The sequence below is a fragment of the Molothrus aeneus genome, chromosome 11 (genome assembly GCF_037042795.1).
Source record: "Molothrus aeneus isolate 106 chromosome 11, BPBGC_Maene_1.0, whole genome shotgun sequence".
NCBI lineage: Eukaryota > Metazoa > Chordata > Aves > Passeriformes > Icteridae > Molothrus > Molothrus aeneus.
In genome coordinates this window covers 12210269-12230637 of record NC_089656.1, presented here as the reverse complement: position 1 = coordinate 12230637, position 20369 = coordinate 12210269, and the positions used below count along the sequence as shown (strand labels likewise).

General features: G+C 39.2%; 1 protein-coding gene across 1 annotated transcript in view; it reads left to right on the top strand.

The window, feature by feature from the left end:
* Positions 1-20369, top strand: part of ESRP2 (epithelial splicing regulatory protein 2) — a 41380-nt gene that overhangs the window by 18024 nt on the left and 2987 nt on the right. The window contains exons 3-14 of the mRNA XM_066557430.1: positions 1304-1417; positions 2416-2530; positions 3267-3365; positions 3487-3541; positions 4332-4442; positions 5257-5389; positions 5586-5628; positions 6130-6431; positions 8403-8624; positions 9899-10097; positions 11340-11535; positions 12548-12725. Coding sequence (XP_066413527.1) covers positions 1304-1417; positions 2416-2530; positions 3267-3365; positions 3487-3541; positions 4332-4442; positions 5257-5389; positions 5586-5628; positions 6130-6431; positions 8403-8624; positions 9899-10097; positions 11340-11535; positions 12548-12725 — 1767 coding nt within the window. The remainder of the gene's footprint in view (positions 1-1303; positions 1418-2415; positions 2531-3266; positions 3366-3486; positions 3542-4331; positions 4443-5256; positions 5390-5585; positions 5629-6129; positions 6432-8402; positions 8625-9898; positions 10098-11339; positions 11536-12547; positions 12726-20369) is intronic.

The following is a 20369-nucleotide window of genomic DNA, read 5'->3' as shown; positions in this document are numbered from 1 at the left end:
GTCTCTGCTCCTTCTAAATCATGTTCTAAATCATGTTCAATACACGTGTTTTCCCTTGTGGAGCCTTACCTTTGGGCTGCAGGTGCTGCAACACTTGCTCACACTGTGAGTTCTGTGTAGCTGTGGGATCAGGTCATTAGGACATCACCTTTCCTGAGCAGAGACTAATGATGTAGTGTCACATGTGTTGTGACACTACACATGATGTAATGATGTAGTGTCACATGTGTTGTGATAAAACAAACCAACTCTCTTTTCTCCCCATACACAGGTTAAAAGACTGCACAAAGATATTGTCTAAGTCTCAAGCCGACTTGTAATTTGCTTTTGGGGTGGTTGTTTTGGAGTTATAAGCTGTTGCTGAGAGCAGTGGGTGGCTACTGCATCATGATTGTAATTATTGCTTGTTTGTGAGGTGATGCTTTCCTGGGAGGGAGTAGCATCAAGAGGGAAGCTTAGAATAATTACATTTGTCCCCTTGAAAATTAGTTAACAAGCTACTGCTTACTGATACATGTAGGTACTATAATATGCTAGCTGACTTATTAGGAGCTAGGAATTTAACACTGGTATAGAGTAATAAAAGGCTGGAAACTGTTATCTAAGGATGGAAAATAATGTAGAATAAGACAGCTGGAGCCCTTTCCTCTTGAGAATTACTCTGCTGGGGGTTAGCCATCCTAGAGCTCGGAATAATTTTTTTAAATCTAGTATTCATAACACTTTATCTGTACCAAGAACTTTATTAGCATGGACGTGACTTGATTATAATTTTACTTTTGAAGGTATTAGATCACTATTTGTTTAGCTTTTCTTAATATATGACTTTTGAAACATTATTAAGTCCTGATGAGTATGTTTTTTGCTTTTGAACCAAAAAAAATTATTAAGGATATAATCAAAGTCAGAGGTGCTATAGGTGAAGAAAGTATATTGCAAAATCAATATTGTGATTTATCTTCAAAGTTCTTTCAAATATTTAAGAACTTAAATTGTAGTTAGTCCAGATTCTGTACATTACCAGTATAGTATGATCACTTTTCATATGAACTCATAATTCTGCCATATCTTCCTAATTACTCTTTTGTTTTACTATATTCTGGGTGTTCTTGTTTGCTATTCCACAAATGCAGTTTATTTGCCTTCTTTAATCAGGAGCCCATGTCTGTTCTCCATCATGTTTTTGAAAAAACTTTTACAAAATGTTGAATTACTTTATCTCGTTTTAAAAAAAGTGCTGAAGTAATGGCAAATACATGAAATTATCAGTCAGTACAATGAAATTTTTCACTTTATTTTCCAGTTTAGTCAGCTGGTATCCAGTGATTTGAAAGTACTTGGAAGGAGCTCTTACACACTCTGCAGTGATGGCCAGTTACTCATCCGACAAGTTCTCCACCCAGAAACATCCAAGAAGGTACAAGATCAGAACTGGTGCAGAGAGGCAGTGCTGGGAGGGGAGTGACACAAGGGAGCTGGAGTGTCCCAAGACTATTGAAGATGATCCCCTCCCTGCCTGAGCCCTGAGTAGCTCTTTTAGGCACTTGCTCTTGAAAGTCAGCCACACTACTTGGACTCCCAGATGAGCAAAAGGAAGAGGAAAATTAGGAAAAACAGGATAGAGACAGAAGCAATACTAGTCCTTTGAATTCTGTGTGTAGAGTGGAAACAGAGGTACAGCTCAAACCTCAGCAGAAGTGATGGAGAGCTATTGCTTTGCTTAGGCTTCTGTTAAACCAGTGTCCTCTGGAGCGTAAGCACCCAGGTGGTGATGTGGCCTGGCAGTGGTTCCCCATTTGCATTTATTCAGTGGAAAGCAGAGCTGCATCTTGTTTGCTATTCCCACATGAAGCAGCAGTTTCTGCTCCAAGTTCCTGGAGGGTTTAGAACACCCTGTCATGCGTAGGGAGGAGAACCTTGCCTTTGTGCAAGGTGGTGACTCTTGAGTTTGTTGGCTTAGCAGGGTCTGCAGGAGCCCCTCAAGAATGAGAGATGCTAACATAGATGTTGCTGAAAGAGATTTTGTATTCTGTGACAATATTTATTTAAAATTTGTCATCGTGGTTTGGTACACACCTGCTTTTCAGTGTAGCTGCAAAAGATAAAATAGTGTCAAAAATGGGAATTAAACAGCAAAGTGTTGATATTTTAAAATATTTTTTCCCAGCCATCCTTTCCAGCTGTTTTGCATGACTCTGACTCCCAGAGGCTTTGACTTTGTTCATGTAGACATCCAGTTCTGTAGAGTTATGGAATTTGAACTGTGTTACAAAGGAACCAAACTGCTCCATCACTGCTACAAGCTGGTGATGTGGAACTACCTGATTTCTGAGAGTGCCTCATTCCGTTCAAAAGTATTAATTGAAATTTAAAGGATTAGCATGTATAAAACAAATATTTTTGCCTTCCTTGTAGAACTTCTTGTTGTCAGACTGCTTCTATTCCTTTTATGATCTGCGCAAAGAATTCCACACTTGCTACCCTAGTTCAGCCGCCGTGAAAGACCAGACTATCAAGACCATGGCAGAATGTATCCTTTTGCTGCAGCTTATATCCCACAATCTGGTCAGTTCCTTGAGTTTTATCTCCGTGATTGTAACAGAGTTTAGAAGAATAAAATTAGATGTGGGTTTTATAAACTCACAGGTAAAGTGAAAGGAGTGTCTACTTAAGTGTGTGTCAGGGGAGTGGCTCTGCTTGTAATTTTTTTTTCTCCAAATTGAATCTAATTGATTTCTAAACCATATTTAGTAAATCTGCCAAAGAAAAGCATCACTTGCATTGGTACTTGATCTTAAAGGAAAAGCTGAGCTGTCAGTGGGCTTTTTCAGCACCAGCTGGCCTGCAGCTTTCCACTGTTTGCAGATAACAATTATCTTGTATGATCCTGATGAAAATGAGTTTAAAATAAAGCAAAAACAAAACCCAAACAATACTCTACATCTCAGTTCAAATTAGAGGGATTTTGGGGGGCCATCTGAATGGGATTGAAGTTCAGTTATGTTTAAAGTGATAGGAACTTACTCAGCTTTTCCTTTTTTGGACTGTTAACACTGAAATTATGTAAGCTCTCAATAGTTTTCAAACTGTTGTCTGTTGAAGTGAATATAAACCAGTTTATGAGCAATGTAACATGTCTAATAGCCACATGTCTCCGCTAAGACCAGTACATTTGATTATTAGTTCTGTGCTAATATCAGGAAAGCCTTATAACTTGTTTACAAAGGATTGTGCAACTCTGTTATTTTCTATAATCACTTGTTTAGATCTAGGCTTAGGGACAGATGAAGCAGAGGAGGACTTTGGCGTGTGGCAAGTGAAGACCATGGTGGCTATCATTTTCAGCATGCTTTCAGAAGGTTGTAGTAAGTTAACTATTTATACTGAATGCTGAAATCCTTCTTTTCTGAAAGAATTGGCAGTGATGCTGTCATTCTTAAGTAACCTCTGACTCTGGTTATATTTAAACTTCTTGTTTTGTCACAGATCACGTATTTACTGAGCCTGAAACTGTGAAACACAAGTATGAAACAGGTCCTTGGTAAGTGCCCTTGTCACGGTTGTTTACAAACAAAGATGAGTCTTGTGTACAGCAAGGAAAGTTTGTGAATATTTCCCCACGGTCATGTGAAAGCAGGCTGGCTCCTGAGAACTGCCCAGTGTACTCAGCAGTCACTGCAGTGCGGCCAGAGTGTGGCTGGCATGCTGAATGCTGTACTTTAGTCCATCTCTTTAAAGTCACTGCAAGTTAAATGCTCTTTGTTCTCTTGCTTCTATTTTGCATGGCAGCGAGGCTGTTTTATCTTACCCAGGGTGAAGAAATATTTGTGAACTTTCCCTAAGTCAACAGAGCTGATGGCCAGTGCACCCTGCATGAGCTGAGCTGTGTGGTGCTTCCCAAAGTGGTTTTTCACCCATGCTGAATTGGGTGCTGGGTTCAGGGATGAAGGGACAGGATGGCTCATTTTTTACAAATGCATTTCAGTGACCAGATTGAAATATTTTAGGCATAAGTAATTTGTGTTGCTTGGATTGCTAGATCTTTCATATAAAATTAATTCAGTTCCTCATTACTTTACATTTTGGCAGTTGTCCTATTTTTTTGTTTAAGGAACTGTGGTGACAACATTGTGCATCTACAGTGTTGTAGATAAAAAGGAATTATCCAAGTTATCTTCCCTTTCTTTATTAAAAGGAATAATGGAGATAGGAGAGTCTCAACAGAAAATATGCTCCCAATTTACAATTCAATTAGTTGCAATCTGAAGTTTGGTAAAATATTGGAAAACCTGGATGAAACTTACTTTGTCTTCTTTTTTCTTTCTGTGCAGCAGTAAATCTGAAACTGTGGACAGTGAGACAGTAATACGTGCCAGAGGTTTGCCATGGCAGTCTTCAGACCAGGACATCGCTCGATTTTTCAAAGGGCTCAACATTGCCAAGTAAGTTAAGGAGAATTTGCCTTGCTTTATCACTTTGCCTTAAATATTTGTTTTACATACATCCCCCACTCTCCCCACTGGAGTCCTTCAGTCTTTCCCCACTTGACCCCTTCCCATGCTGTGGCCATGACAGCTGAACAGGTTTACCAGCCTTAGGCGTGCAAGAGAAAGTTTTGAAATGTGTGAAGAAGAAAAGAAACTCATCAATTGAAAACCAATATACATTCATTTATTGCTAGTATCAAAAGGGAGAAACTCCTATTGCATTAATCAAAGCAGAGGCCAAGACATGAAAACAGCTTTAATTTTGTGCCAACTTATTATTCTTCTATATCTCCTAAACAGGCCACATTCAGAAACTTCTAAGTACTGTTTGGAATAAATTTTCATATGATTCATGTATATACCTATGTATAGATTTATGTGTATACATATATATGAAGAGAGTGCAGTTATTTAGCATACCTGTCACTTAATATATATTCCAGATCTCCAATACTGAAAAAATATATATTTTTCTAATTTAGAATGATGAGGAATTTCAAATGTGCATCTCTGAAATAATAGGAAGGACAAATTTGAAACTTTATGGGAGTTGAGAAAGTGTTGAACAACATGAGATCCATGATCTCAAGGAAGCAGATTTTAAAGTACAATTGTGTTACAACAAAAATTAAATTTTGGATAGTAGGAATTTCTTTCCAATCTGTAATCTTCATGTTTAAGTCTGATTCCTTTACTATTCTTACACAGTTATTTATTAAATGTATTAAAGATTCAGACTAAACCTGTATTTGTTGGCTTTACCTTTCAGAGGTGGTGTGGCTCTTTGCCTGAATTCCCAAGGAAGAAGAAATGGGGAGGCTTTGGTTCGGTTTGTCAATTCTGAACAGAGAGACCTTGCCCTGGAGAGGCACAAGCATCACATGGGTAGCAGATACATTGAGGTAAAAAGTTGTGACTTGAAACAAATCTTTGGAGAGAAACCTGAATATTTTAAGCTATGTTCTCATTTTGAACCAAACTGCACTTCTGTTTTGCTCAAAGTACCAAAACACAATTCTCTTGCTTGTGAAAGTGTGTCTGTGGTTTAAAGCTGAACATTGTGATTTTCATGTGGATTTTTTTGTCCTTTCTTTCAAGGTTTACAAAGCAACTGGGGAAGAATTCTTAAAAATTGCAGGAGGTAAGTGATGCTGGAATTCAATGTGATTACTGCAGTTCATAGGAATGTTGTTCAAGTTCTGTTTTTTTTCTTTGACTGAGGATGCAAATGGATAATGAAGTAGCTTTTCCTGTTTTGTCTTCCAAGAATGTTTGACCCTGTCAAGTTGTTGAAACTGAGCTGTGAGCATTTGAGCTGTGATGTTCACAGACTGCCCTCCTTCTTGGGAGGAAGACCAGCTTTTGCAGTGGAAGCATCTGTGTATCTTGTATTAATTCACACTCATCTCATCTTTGCTCCAATTTCATTAAAATATGAAGCACTTGCAGATGAAGAGGTTTTCCCCTCAAAACAGATTGCTGAGAGTTAGTAGTGTTTTGGGTCTTGTCTGGGTTTGTTGCTGGCTGCTTACCTACTGTATTATTCCTTAGTGCTTCCCTGCTGCTGCTGCATCCCCTGAACTGGGTGCCCAGCACTGACCACATGTTCTTGGCTGACCATGTGCTGTTATCTCTCTGCCAGGCACCTCCAATGAAGTGGCCCAGTTCTTATCCAAGGAGAATCAAGTTATCATCAGGATGAGAGGCCTTCCATTCACTGCTACCCAGGAAGATGTCTTGGGGTTCCTGGGGCCAGAGTGCCCAGTCACAGGAGGGAAAGAGGGACTTCTCTTTGTCAAGTACCCAGATGGCAGGCCCACAGGAGATGCATTTGTGTTATTTTCCTGTGAAGAATATGCACAGAATGCACTTAAAAAGCACAAAGAAATACTTGGAAAACGTTACATTGAACTCTTCAGGAGCACAGCAGCAGAGGTCCAACAGGTTGTAACTATTGGTTGTGAGACTTAAAACTGAACAGTTGAAACGTTTCTTCTAACATTTGCACACAAATATGTTGTAGAGAGCCATGAACATTTATTATATGAAAAATGTCAAGAAAGATCAATGCATATTTCCTAATGGGCATGGAAAATGGTGCAGCACTGGTTTTGCTTTGTTTGGGGAGGGGGTGTTTGTTTTGGGTTTTTTTTTTTTTAAGCTACCACTGCTTGGGAGTTTGTTTTTTTACCATCCTTCAGACTATAAAGTGAAAATCATTGCATATTTTTCTTCTCCTTTAAGGTTGACTGAAATCAAAAAAATAATTCTAAAAATATAGTAGATTGATAGTATTGTAGTAATACTTCCTGAAAATCTGCAGTATGGTCTTTAAATGCTTGTCTCCATGTACAGAATTTCTAATATTAAATCCAAATCTGGATGCATGAAATGAGCAACTGCTTTCTTGGAAACTAAGAATTAAGATGTATCTGATTTTTTGGTGAAAGGAAGTGAACTTTTTTTCTTGACATGATATATTTCTTTTTTTGCCTATCCTTCACCAGTTCCTATCATTACCTTCTTAAACCGGTAAAACCATTTTATTTTGTCACCAGCAGCTTGTCCCTATGAAAAATATCACATATTGTATTTTTCTTCCTGACACAGAATACTTGTAGACTGGTGGCTCCAGAGGGAACCAGTATTAGATTTGGTCTGGTGTTTGCATAACCACTGGCTATAAAAGTGTAATACAGTTACTGTGCAATTTATGTGACAGGTGAAGTCTTTCTGCAGAAGGGATGGGGCAATGGAAAGAATATCCACACTTGTAGATCATTGCTACTACTGTGATATGGATATTACAACAGCCAAGAATCTGTGTGCTGTGAAGATTGGGAAGTGGCATTTCCCTCTCCCCCACAGCTTCCCTCCTGAGAGAGAAGGAAGCAAAATCCTCTAAGGAACAAAATCACTCTGTCACAATGACCAAGTCTCTGCTTCCACTTTTTTTAGGGAGACCTGGATATAACTTACATTCTACCAAAATGTCATTGCTTCTTCCTCTATGACAGCTGTCTAGGTTGACACCCAAACTTTTTTGCTGCCTGGGCAAGAAATGATTTTTTAGGACATTACAGGCTACTTGTTTGAGTAATTGCAAGAAGTAAAGCCAGGCCTCATCTATTTAATGTTAGTACAAAGTAAATGAAACAACTGAGAGAGATTTCTGTCCTGAAATGCATTACAAGGAGATTCTTGAAATAAACTCCCTAAGCTGAATCACTTTTAGCAAAACTAAAGCTTTTTGACCTGTTTTTTAGTAGCTCTTTCAGTAGAATGTGTTTATTTTTGATAATCATCAGTAAAAATGGTTTCCAGCAGTAAGCCCCTACATGTGTCATATGTTCCGTTTGTCATTTGGAAATGAGTCAAGAGAAAATGTTGAGATCAAAGTCTTCTATATTCTTATCTTTAATTTTTATTTTCTCCTCAGAAAATCTGTACTTGGAGATGAGCACTGGGGTTAAACAAATAAGCACCCTCACTTAACCAATCAGGTTTTAGAATAAATTAAAATTAGTGCTTTCACTTACTAGCTATTTCAGGTCTCAGTTCTTTTAAAATGACTGGTTTTAATTTACCCTGATTTACCTAAGAACTGTATGTGGCAATACTGGTTTATTAGCACAGATGTGATTTCAGATGTTTCTTTTTGAGGTACTATACACAGTAATTGACTTTTAACTTTTTTATATTGACATGAGAAAAGTCTGTTATTGGGGTCTGGCAAATTGAATTTGTTAGCCTTCCCCTCTCTTTTTCTGAGTTTAAAACTTTCAAATGCCCAACAGGAAAGTAACTGCAGTAACTTAGTATAAGAAGGGTTTGTTGGAAATAGTATTGTGAGAACTGCTCTATGCTCAGACAGATGATTGTAAATCTGCATTGCTGTGGGTTTTTTGCCAACAGGTACTTAATAGATACATGTCAACACCTCTTATTCCAACCCTTCCAACTCCCATCATTCCGGTCATGCCCCCTCCGTACACCATCGCCACGGGCAGCGTCCGCGACTGCGTGCGGCTCAGGGGCCTTCCCTACACTGCTGGCATTGATGACATCTTGGAATTTATGGGAGATGCCACAGGGGATATCAAGCCCCATGGAGTTCACATGGTCCTTAATCAGCAGGTAACAGCATTTTGCATGGGAGGAGTAACTTTGCATTGACATTGGTTTGAAGTCAGGGCAGCTTACCTTATCTTGGCTTTAGTCTTCTCCAGCCCTGGGAAAATGTAATGTTCTCTTCATCTGTCTTCACTTCATTTCTCTTCCCCTTTTACATACACCCTTGCTTTTCTCTCTCTGTATATATATATGGACCAGCCTGGGGAAGATGAACCTTGTTCTTTAAATGATAACTTTATCCTGAAGGCTGTTTTCAGTCAGAGGCTGGAGATACATTACAGAAATCTCTCCTTTAGATGGCATAGCTGCTCTGTCAACTTCAGGATTCCTGCTGTGTTGTTTGAGTGCTCTTTATGTCAAAATGAGCTTTTTCTAACTTGATTAGCAGTTGCTCAGGCTTAAAAGAGAGTCGATAATTAAAAATTGTGGTTTGGGTGTATTTTAATGATGTGATCATAGAGATATATTTTCCCTGTTGTCTTGTGTTAAAAGTAAGTTCTTACTGACAGAAATACTGAGGTATTAAAGAAAACAAATGAGAGATCTACTATATTTGTTTAGGAGTTTTTTTTGTGTGTGTGTGTATTTTTTTGGTTAAGAAAGTTTTTGTATTTTATACAGACAGGTATATCTGTCAGATTGCAGAAAATCAGGCCTGGAAATCAACTTCCAATGCAGCTATGGACTTTACTAAAGGATCTGGAACTTTATGCTGCTGTACTATTACCTCGAAAGCAGTTGTAGGGAAGGCAAAACCAGGATCTTCCTAGAGCTTCACAGCAAAAGAATAAGAGACAATGTGAATAAACTACATCCAAAAAACCCCATTCCAGTTGATGGAAAAGGGAAAAAATAAAACTGCAATGACAAATTAGCTAAGCACCTGAACAGATTCCCAGAGGTGATATGGAACCTTCACCCCTGGAGATGCTCAGATTTCAAGTGGAGAAGGCCATGAGTGGCCTGACGTAAATTGAAAGTTAGTCCTGCTTTGAACAGCTTTTGGATGAGAGACCTCCACATTTTTTTCCATGCTACATGATTCTGTTTTTTTCTGCAGAGGACTGAAGTAGCATTGTATTAACTGGGCACTTGTTGCATGAGTCTTGATTTTTCTGCTCCTAAATAGAATTGTTGAGTTGTGAGTCATTTGTGGCAGAAAAGGAATAAGGATACAAGCTTTCAGTAGATGTTTGATCTTAGTCCTTTCTGCATTTCTTGTGATCTGGGAGATTTCATAACAGATTGACTTACGATTACTTCCCCGCCTCCCCTAGGGACGACCGTCAGGTGATGCTTTTATCCAGATGAAATCTGCTGACAAAGCCTTTATGGTGGCTCAAAAATGTCACAAAAAAATGATGAAGGACCGTTATGTGGAAGTATTCCAGTGTTCTGGAGAGGAGATGAACTTTGTTTTAATGGGTGGCACTTTAAATCGTAGTGGCTTATCCCCACCGCCATGTAAGTTACCATGTAAGTCTCCAATTCTTCTGCTCTCTGCTGCTAAAGGCTGATATGTGGTAGGTGCTGAAGCTTTGTGGCCTTTCACCTTTTGACTCGGGTTTTGCCATGATCAATAATCATCCATCTGTGTACATGCTAAGATTGGAATTGTTCCCTTTGGGCAATAATGGGACTGATCAGAGGCATTTTTATTGTATTTTCGGCGGTGAGTAGAGGGCAGCAAGGCCTTGCCAGTGAAATTGTTGCACACTTTGCTTTTTATGGGTGTACTGTTCTTCTGAGCTCTGCAGTAGACTTGCCTGTAGTGAAACCTACTTGGAATGAGAGGGATTTTTAAAATGGGGAGTTGTTCTATATTCCAGCTGCCAATGAGTGCTCTTGCTATCTTGCCTCAGAGCATTCAGAAGGTACTCTTTGGGCTTAGTTTTGAAGGAAAACACCCACTGGGATGATATACTAACCAACCATAGAGTGGTGAAGTTGGATGGCTTTTAATTTTTTTATTTTAAGATTACAGTGAACCTTATTGAGGAGCTATAATGGAATTTTACTGTATTGTTCTAATTAGTCTCACTACCAAATCACAAAGCAGATACTGATGTGTATTTGCAAAATATTAAAAAGCTGCCAAATATAGTATATAAAACCAATTTGACTGCACACCAAGCCAAGTTTATTGTTCCTGTACAAATTAGGTATTTGTTCATCAAAATCCATCAGACTAGTGATCTAGTGGGGATTTCTCCCTTCCATTTGCTATATCCTAAAAATACTTTTTGAAGTCTCAGGAAGCTTATAGATGAAGTCTCATGGTTAGTAGTTATGGATGCCCATGTGTGCACCCATGTGGATGCCCAAGCACTATTATGGTGCTTTTGTCCCACAGAGTACAACTTCTGTTAGAAAACACCAGGGTGTGTTGGTGTGCACGCCTGCTTTCTCTATGCACATGGCTTTATGCTTTCTTTTATTAACTCTGAAGTTCCCTACTTTCCATTTACATATAGACAAAGCTGCTCAGATCTAGGAGTTGTGAACTCTCAGGAATTACTCATTCCAAATGAACCCTGGTTGTTATTCATGGCAATGTAGCAAAGGTCTCCAGAGGAGAGGCTAGAGAGCAGTCTTTGCTCAAGTGTTTATCAATCATGCCCAGATGGTTTTAATCACACTGCCATAGCAGAGGAGTTACTCATCTGAGACTTGTCCATTCTGATTGCTTTTTGTTGCTGTGTCCTCGTTTGGTTTTAGGTCTTTCTCCACCAGCTTATGCTGCTTTCCAAACAGCAGCTGTGATCCCAGCAGAGGCAGCAGCCCTTTACCAGCCACAAGCCCTCCTACCATCCACCAGGACACCCCAGGCCTCTGCAGCTGCTCCTCCAACTGTTACCTACTACCCAGCCCAGGCTGCTCAGCTCTACATGAACTACACAGCTTACTATCCCAGGTAACCCCGAGATTTCACTGCTTCTCTTGACCTTTCATCCCAGTGCACTAGGTGACTCTGTGGTCACCTGTGAACACCTTTTAAATTTGCACTTCTAGTGTAGGTAGTTCTGGGAACATAATGTTCAGCAACAGAGGCAGAAACCATTTTAACTGTTTCTCTGTGACCTTGTAAGGGCGTTCATCTCTGTAGGTTCTGCTTGAATCTCATGATAATGTAAAGGGGTTTTTTGGCACTGAGGCAATGTCACCAAGGCAGTTCTATTTCTCGGCCAGAAGAGAAAGAAGCTGTGTCAATCCACACCTCTACCCTCACCTCTTAGTTTGTTCTTTTACTTACAATACTGTTTTCATGCTGAAAGACTCATCATAGGTGTGTACTAGGTTTGATTTTGTACATCAGTGAGACCAAAGAACATTTTTACATGTGAAAGCAAATCTCCACCTTTTCCCTTCCACAGATGGTATCAGCATGAGTCACTGAAGTCTGGTACAGGGGTTGTGGGGAAATAGCTTGTTCACTGATAGCTCCTAGGCTTGTGTGACACTTGCTAGCTTGAGTATCTGGCAATTTGCTAAATAGGCCCTGACCAGAGATGGAGATGCTAATTACTCACTATTTTGTGGCTCAGAAGTGCCAGATTAGGGTGTTTTCCTCCTTTTCATATTATGGCACACCCCTCCCCTTTATTTCTTTGTGTTTTCATTAACGATCTTAGAACAAGTCATCTGCAGCTACTTTTCCTACTCCCCTGTGAAATAACAAATGCCACTCCTTATGTCTTTAACTACAAATGTTAGCCATTTTGCCTTCCCTCCCTTGTCTAAAAATAGATCATGAGAGCCTAAGAGAAATTAAGAAAGTCCACAAAGCAATCCACATTGGGACTCTCTGTTTTTCTGTAGTATTTGGATTATTTTTCAAATCTAAGTTTTTGGTTTCATCTTTGCCTATTCTTAGTAGAACCAGTTACTGGTTTTTGTAACAATTTTGCTCCCTCTCTCTCTTTCAGCCCTCCAGTATCTCCTACCACGGTGGGGTACATTGCAGCTCCCCCAGGAGCTGTGGCAGCTGCTGCCACTGCCACCCACACTCCCATTCTACCCCAGCCTGGAGCCTTGGTCCGGATGCAGGGCTTGCCATATAACACAGGAATGAAGGAGATACTCAGTTTCTTCCAGGGGTACCAGGTTAGTATGCAGCCCTCTCCTTGAGACCTCTTTGGACCTCTGAGTTTTGATCAGTGGAGGCCAAACTGAGCCAGCAAGAGCTTTTGGAAACTGCAAGATGCTTATTGTATATTTAACTGGCGGACTGAAGAGTAACACAAAATTTGCCTTTCTTCTTATTAAATAAACAAATCCTGATCTGGAAGCAGTCATTTGGTGTCTGGGTTTGGGGTTTGAGTTTGAAGAGCTCAGAGCCCCAGTGGGAGTGGAGCTTCCACAGGAAAGTGGGGGCTGCCAGAAGTTTTCAGTCCTGGGCTCTTGGTGGTGGGAGCCTTTTGGTAGGGTCAGTGTTTGACCTTCAACACTGAAAGTTTGCTGATTTCTAATACAGAGAGCTGTGAGCTGGGTGTGGTGACTTGCAAAAGGAGACACAGATGTCTTGGTAAAACATTGTTTCAGTTGCTAATAATTTTGGTTACAGGCAGGAGCATCTTTCATTAAAGCTGTATTACATTGCAAACTAAAGAAAATCTGTATTATCCATGCTGTCCATTTTGACAGCAAATATACTATAGGTAAGGTCAGTCTGTATGGACTGATGGAATGCTCTCAGGTGATCAAACAGAAATTTATCTTCTTGATAAGTCTTAAAACAAAAAAAGAGGCACCAGCTATAAACACTGTTTTCCAGCAGCCCTTATTTGATGTCTTCTGCCTTTTGTCTCAGAGGATACAGTATGTCTATATCCATGGTTTGTCATGGCATATTTGCTAAAAGGAAAGGTAATTGAATATGTTCTGGTGAGTATTTAACCCCTGTGAGTAACGGCACTTACACAGTTCCAACTCTGCCCTTTTGGGTACTACTCGGAAGCTCGGACCTAAAATCCTCTTTATGGCTCTCTAACCACTGCAAGTGAACAAGTGATTTGTGTCAAAAGGCAGTAATATTTGCATGTTTGTCCTTCAACATTCTGGGATAACAGTGATATTGCAAGAGGTAATAGGAAACATTCAGGCATGGTATGTTTTCTTTCTTTATTTCTTTTTTTTTAACCTTTATATTCTTAGAAGACAATGAGCTTTAATTTGTTGAGCCAGATATCTGGTATGCAAATGAATGTAGACTGAGAACAGATGCTTAAATGTGTATGTTCCAAGTTTTGAGTATTTGGAAGATGCAATGCTCTACCTGTTGTGTCTTCTCTTTGAACGTTACATTTATGTTTTGAAAGCAGTTCTGCATACTCAATTTTTCAGTGGATAAAGATTATCACATAAAAAGTGTGGTGAATTTTGACAAACAGTAAAAAGAAACTTCATATTGTATTTTAGGTCTTTTTGTTCCACAGATATTTCCAGAGTTCAAACCAAGTTCAGTTATTTGTGGCTTTCATGATACCCAGAGAAGCAATAAACATTCATCCTATTGTTTAGCCATCAATATTTTGCCTTTTAGTTGTTTTCAACTCCCTGGGGGTTTTGGTGGATAGATGGTGGATGTATTAAAACCTTAAGTATGGAAGCTTATTTGCTAAATTGAAATTCAGCTAGAAGTGTAACTGTACCTTTGAAAAATGTGGCTGAACCTGTCCCTGCATGAAACAGGTCAGTGACCACCTCTGCCTTTTGTTAAATCTTCAGTTTAGTGAACCTGAACTTTGTGTCTCGTGCTCAGTTTGCTCTTCTCATTTCTGCATTTGGAGACCAGTTCCTGGTGTTTGTATTGCACAATTAAATGGTTATAGGAACAGAAATTTTGCCACAAGGTGAAACCTATATTCTGTTGCTGCAACCTCCTGTGATCACCAGTTACTGTTATTAAATTGGTCACCTCTTTGACTTCTTTAGAAGATGCTGTCCAAATGAGATCAGGTTCAAAATCTTATCAAGGAACCAGGAATTCTTTTGAATTATTCTTGGAATCCCGCGTGTGGTAATACTAATTTTATACTCATTAATTCCTTCAGGGGAAAAAGAGATGGTGACTTACTGTAATGGGACAATATTACATCTCTGGAGCAACAACTAATATTTTTTTTTCTTTTTTCCTCCCCTTTTTCACATTGTTTTCTCATTTTTCTGCTGCTGCCCAAGGATTTATTGTACGATGCTTCTGCTTGTTCATAAAGTGAGCCCTTAATAATAATCAGTGGTTTGGGCATGGTTTTAATCTGTGTACAGCTAATTGATGTTGCTATTCAATGGTCTTCAGTGTTGGTATTCTGGGAACCAGATCGGAGATGCTGAAATGGAAGGGTGATTTTTGTCTTTGTGTGTCCTTGTCTGGAAGGAACAGGGCTTAAGTTTTAGCTCTTGCTTTATTCTCCTCTGAATTTTTCCTTCAGGCTTCATGGGCTCTGTATATTGCATGTGTGCACATGTTGCTACTTAAGTGAAAGAACTTTTCATACCAGACCTGCCTCTTAAGAGATATCACGGGCTTCAACAAGCTGGTCTCAACATCAGTACATGCTTCTAAAAACAAATAATTTAAAAGTCTGCAGATCAGCATTTAAATTTTCATGTAATTTTATTACTATTAGCCTCTTGTTTAGTGTTTCAGCAGCTCAATTTCTTTCTGTAGTTCTGTTTTCTTGGGTTTTTTTTTTGTTGAAAATTCCTTCCAGCTTGCATGTATTTATTGTAACTTGGGTTAGGCAATTGAAAAACTTAGGAAGAATTTTAATAGTAAATCAGGGACATGGCAATTTTCCCCATCACCTTTCTGTAAAATATTGTAGTATACTGTAATCCTCAAAAGAGCTAATACTAGTACTCTCTCATTCAGTAATTCACATTAAACTGCTTTTTAGTTGTAGTGTAAAGCAATAGGGCCATTGATTTGAGTTCAATTATGTGCTGGATACATAGCTAAGGGATAGCTAAAATAAACCACAAAATCCAAGCCAAAAAAAAACCACATTGAGGAAACAACAAACCCTGAAATAACCAAAACAACAACAAAACCCTCACCGTGCCATTCACCAGCTGTTCAGCAGATCCTGGTCTCTGGGCTTTATGTTGAAGCGAGGGATCCATGGATGGGATTGTGAGGAGACTCTTCTGGAATTCAGAAAAGTAACTCATATTTTATATCATGGGGTGAAGTCTGGGGAAGAAGTGGTGCAAATGTAGTAATAACATCCAGCAAAACTCCTCAGTGTTACTTCAGACCATCACTCTGCACAGCTGCAGAAGCAGTGAGAGAACTCCAGTAAATAATGATTGAACAGGGGTAGCAGTTGTGATGAATCTATGTGAAGTTTTTTACTGAAGTATTTTTATTTCTCTTTATTTAGTGTCTAAATACTTAATGGGTTTTACTATTTAGCCACTAAAGGAATCAATGCAAAATATTTTAGTCTCCAAATACTGGAGACTCTTTTGGGGTAGGGTTCTCTTTCAGTTGTCTTTTTTGTTGTTGTTTGGCTTGGTTTGGTTGTTTGTTTGATTTGGGTTTTGTGTGTTTTTGTGTGGGTTTTTGTTGGTGTGCAGTTTTACAAAAATTTTTTTTCTGAGAATGCAAATAGTGGCAGGGTTGGTATCGTGACAAGAGCTATTAGGTTAATGTAAAAGCAGATGCAGTTTAGCTGTGCCTGTGGTCTTAGCTGACCAAAAACCATTTCACAGCTGTTGTCTTGGCCAGGATTCAGCCTCCTTTTAGTAGTACTTGCCCAGTTTCTTGGAGGTTGGCATGAATGTGAAGTGAACTCATGCCTGCCTGGAAAAGACCCTGTGGATTAGTTCTTAGAAAGCAGATTTGCTATTTAGGTAACTTGTGTGTAAGAATAGCAGTAAAAAACCAAACCAAAAAAAAAAAAAAACCCCAACAATAACAACAAAAAAAACCCCCCTACAAACTAGAAGATGACTAAGATTTAGGGGCCATGGTCACCATCTGAACTTTTTAAAAGCCCCCTGAATTTGCTGAAAAAGGCTGGGATGGAAATGTAAGAACTTCTTTGTGTATGTGTTTCTACATAAGAAAAGCATAAAATAAATAAATAAATAGTGTTCTTCAGAGACACAGAATTTAAGGCTTGCTGGTGGAGGGGAGGAGGGTGAGTTGTGGTTAAAACAGTAATAAGGAAGTGAAGGGAAGTGGATGGATGGCTAAATTCCAAGGGCACTAACAACATTTCTCTGCTCTATCAGGACAACAGACTTCATTGTTGCTGACTTTTTAGGGATTAGGAGTTTCTTTCTCTGAAATGTGTGCTTAAACAAAGAAGTATTCTCTATTTCCTTTAAGATCCTTTTGAAATCTGATTCTCTGCAGTCTGAGAGGGGGATACCCCATCATCTGTGTGCCAGTCCTAGGCATGGCACCCTCTGTCTAGGGAAGGGAAAGGGGAAGTGGTAGAGGAAGAATTAATTCCCACTTACTGGGGTTGGAAGTCATCTGGCAATACAGACACTATTCCATGCTCACCCCCACACTCTCAGAATAGAGCACACTGCTTGTTTTGCTTTATTCCTAAATTTATCTCCCACCTGGAAATGTGGAGAAAGCATTGTGAGACTGGGACCAGTAAATTAGAGGTTACAGTTTCTGTCTGTTGCCTCCCACGCTTGAAGCAAGTGACTGAAGTGGCACCCTCTGTATTTTTGGAACAGGCATTACCTGTTTCAGTCTCTGATGCACAGAAGGTTCAGGTGGTATCTTCTTCCACACAGAATTCAGGTATTTGTGGGTGTCTGTTTTGGCAGTCTTATGGTAAAATTGATGTGCTTCTAGGGGCAAAGCCATTGTAGGGTATTTCTCCTGACTCTTGTGCTCAAGGTTGCAGTTACCTACCATCAAACCTGATTCTATTTTCCAGGCTGAGTCTAGCTAGACTTTTTTCCAGAGTCTGAGAGTTCTCTTTGGGAACTATTCTGTGACAAAGTTTATGGGCAGTTTGGGCAAGAATTGCAGCTGCCTTCCTGAGGTGGCCATTTTGCCCATGATATTTTCCTTTTCTATCATTTGCTCCTGTTTTTTCCCAGTTGGAGTGTGTCTAAATATATTTTACAGTTTCAATGCCGGGTTTGTTTTTTTGTTTTTTGGTTTTTTTTTAGCAGTGGGTTATTTTCTCTAGATTGCTGTTTTTGTGCTGTTTTTAGACTGAGCTTTGAATATTCAATGTAGGAACTGCAAAAATGAAATGGAAATCAATGACTGGTTAGTGACCTGGTTAAATCCGTGCACAGTCTGTGAGGGGAAGACAGTCCCATATTTCTCTCAGCAAGAGAAGTACAAAGAAATAAAATAGGTTGAAGAAAAAGAAAATTCAAGGAGGATGTTTAGTGTATTACATCTTTATTAACCAGTTTACCCTTGGTTTGGTCCTGTGTGGTTGGATGCTCTTGTTTTGTTCTTATGGGTTCTGAAATGCAGACAGAATCAGAAAGATTCACAATCATGTGCCTACTCAGGCAAGTTAGGGTAGTTTTCATTTTATTTGAAGAATTTACTGTCCTACAGCTTCTGTTTTAATTGACTGCAGTCTCTCACCTATACGTGTGATTAGATGCTACTTCTATTTCTGGGTCTTTTGATGAATTTATTTTTCTTCTTTCTTTCTCGCTTTCTTTAGGTCTTTGCCTAAGCTCTGACAACTCTTTACAGGATATTTTTATAACTTTCATATTTTCTACATTGTTTATTCCATTTCAAGTGTAACTTCTGAAATGCTGTCCCTTACAAGAGTAAGACTGTAGAGCTTTGCCTACTGTACATCTACTGATAATCTAAAGTATGTACTATCTTGAGACATTCCTTCCAAAGAGTAAACTTACATTTTGTAGATTTGTTTCAAGGGCAGGTCTGGGAACTCATAAATCTAATATTTGCACAGTCTGGTTGCCCTGGCAGAGACTATCTAGAAAATACTTCTTATATTTGTCTTTTACTTAATGGAATGGGTTTAGAATTCAGTAGTAAAATTCTGGGGGGTTCTTTTCTTTTGTGCTCTCTGGGCTATTGGTTATTGCTTTCTGTGAAAGGTGTGTACAAGATGGTTGGTGTTTTTCTTTTCAACTTCCCTTTGGATGGATATGTGTTCTGTATGCCCAAATACGCCCCTTTTCTCCCTAAGCTGGCAGGAGACTTTTTGCATCATAGAAATATCAAAGGAAAGGCAGCACAGTGCATTTACATTGTGTGCATTTGGCAATCATCTAAAGCATTAGTCTGTTAGGGGGGAGACAGGAAACTCTTCTTGCCACTGAAAAGATATTCTACAACTCAGGTTATGCTAAACACTATTGTCTTCTGGATTACAGGAACCACTCAAGTAATCTTCGCAGCATGTGTAAGAATGCTCAGTCCCTTCCCAGGATATGTGATTTGGAAGGATTATGTGCTAAGAACAATATTTCATATTGATGTATTTCCTGACTATATTTATTTGTACCAGGCCAGTAGTATGAGTGATTACTGTTCATATTCAGCATCTCAAAGAATTCTTAGATCTGATTCATATAAGAGGGTTTTGTTCTAATTTGATAGTGTGACTGTTCTGTGCAGTCATTATTTTTATTTTAATATATTACTTCTACAAATCTGTCATGATGCAGTTACACTGTGCAGTTTATTTTATTTTCCAATGTAGAAATACACTACACTAGCATAAATGCTCTTTTATCTTGTGAATGCATTCATGCTGGGGCATTGATTTTCTTTCATTACATCGGTGTAGTCTATGGAGTACAAGTATTATCTGCAGCTTAAGTGTTTTTCACTCTTCCCTAGAGAAGCTGCACTTCATTTCCATGAGTGCATAAAAGATCTGAATGAGATCCATACAATTATTCTGATCCCTCACCTCAGTGTGCAGGCTGGAAGATGCTCATCTGTCCCAGTGAGAGCCATTACTGGGTTTGTGATTGTGCTTATGAAAATGTAGGAGTTTGGTTACCTGGTGCTGCCATCTCATGAGTAGAAGGAAAAAAGGAGCGCTTCATGGTCTGAGCTATTTCCCTTCCTTGATAAGGAGCAGTTCAAATACACAGTTTAGAACATTGCCCACAAACATTTACTTTATTTCTACAACCAGTAATGCAATTAATGTATGTTTTATCTTACATAAAAGTAGTTTCTGTCCAATTCAGTGTCTCCTGCCAGTTGTTACAGCTGATGGTCTTAATTGTGGTTGCAAATGATGGTCTGTGTGGCTTGCTGTGCCAGACTATTCCTTCTCTTGCTGATTGTCCCATGTCACACTTGTACTGTAGTATGCACCTGATGACTACAATGGCCTAATTCAGCTGAGCGATCAAGCCAGGAGTGTGTTACAAGCACCGAAAGAGTGGGTCTGTTTGTAACTTTGTAACTTCTGAAGAAGGTAAGATGTGACTGCCAGAGCCTGGCTCTCCAGAGGTGAATGGGAAGGGAAAGAAGGGCTTGGTGCTACAGAGATCTTTGCTTGTGGCTTTCCCCCTTAGAAGCTTGCATTGGGATCCTGGTTTTAGTCTTCCTGCTTCAAAAATCGACTAACCCAAGGAAATGGGCTGGCTGTGATCTGTAGCTGCTGGGGCAGCAGTGGTGGAGGTAGTGATTGCCTGGTTCTGCTCAGATGGTGTGTTCAACTTCCAGAAGGGTTTGTTAATGCTTGTATCTCATGTGAACCTTTCAGTCCAGTATTTTTCTCTTAGTAAAGTCATAGAAGATTATTTTTT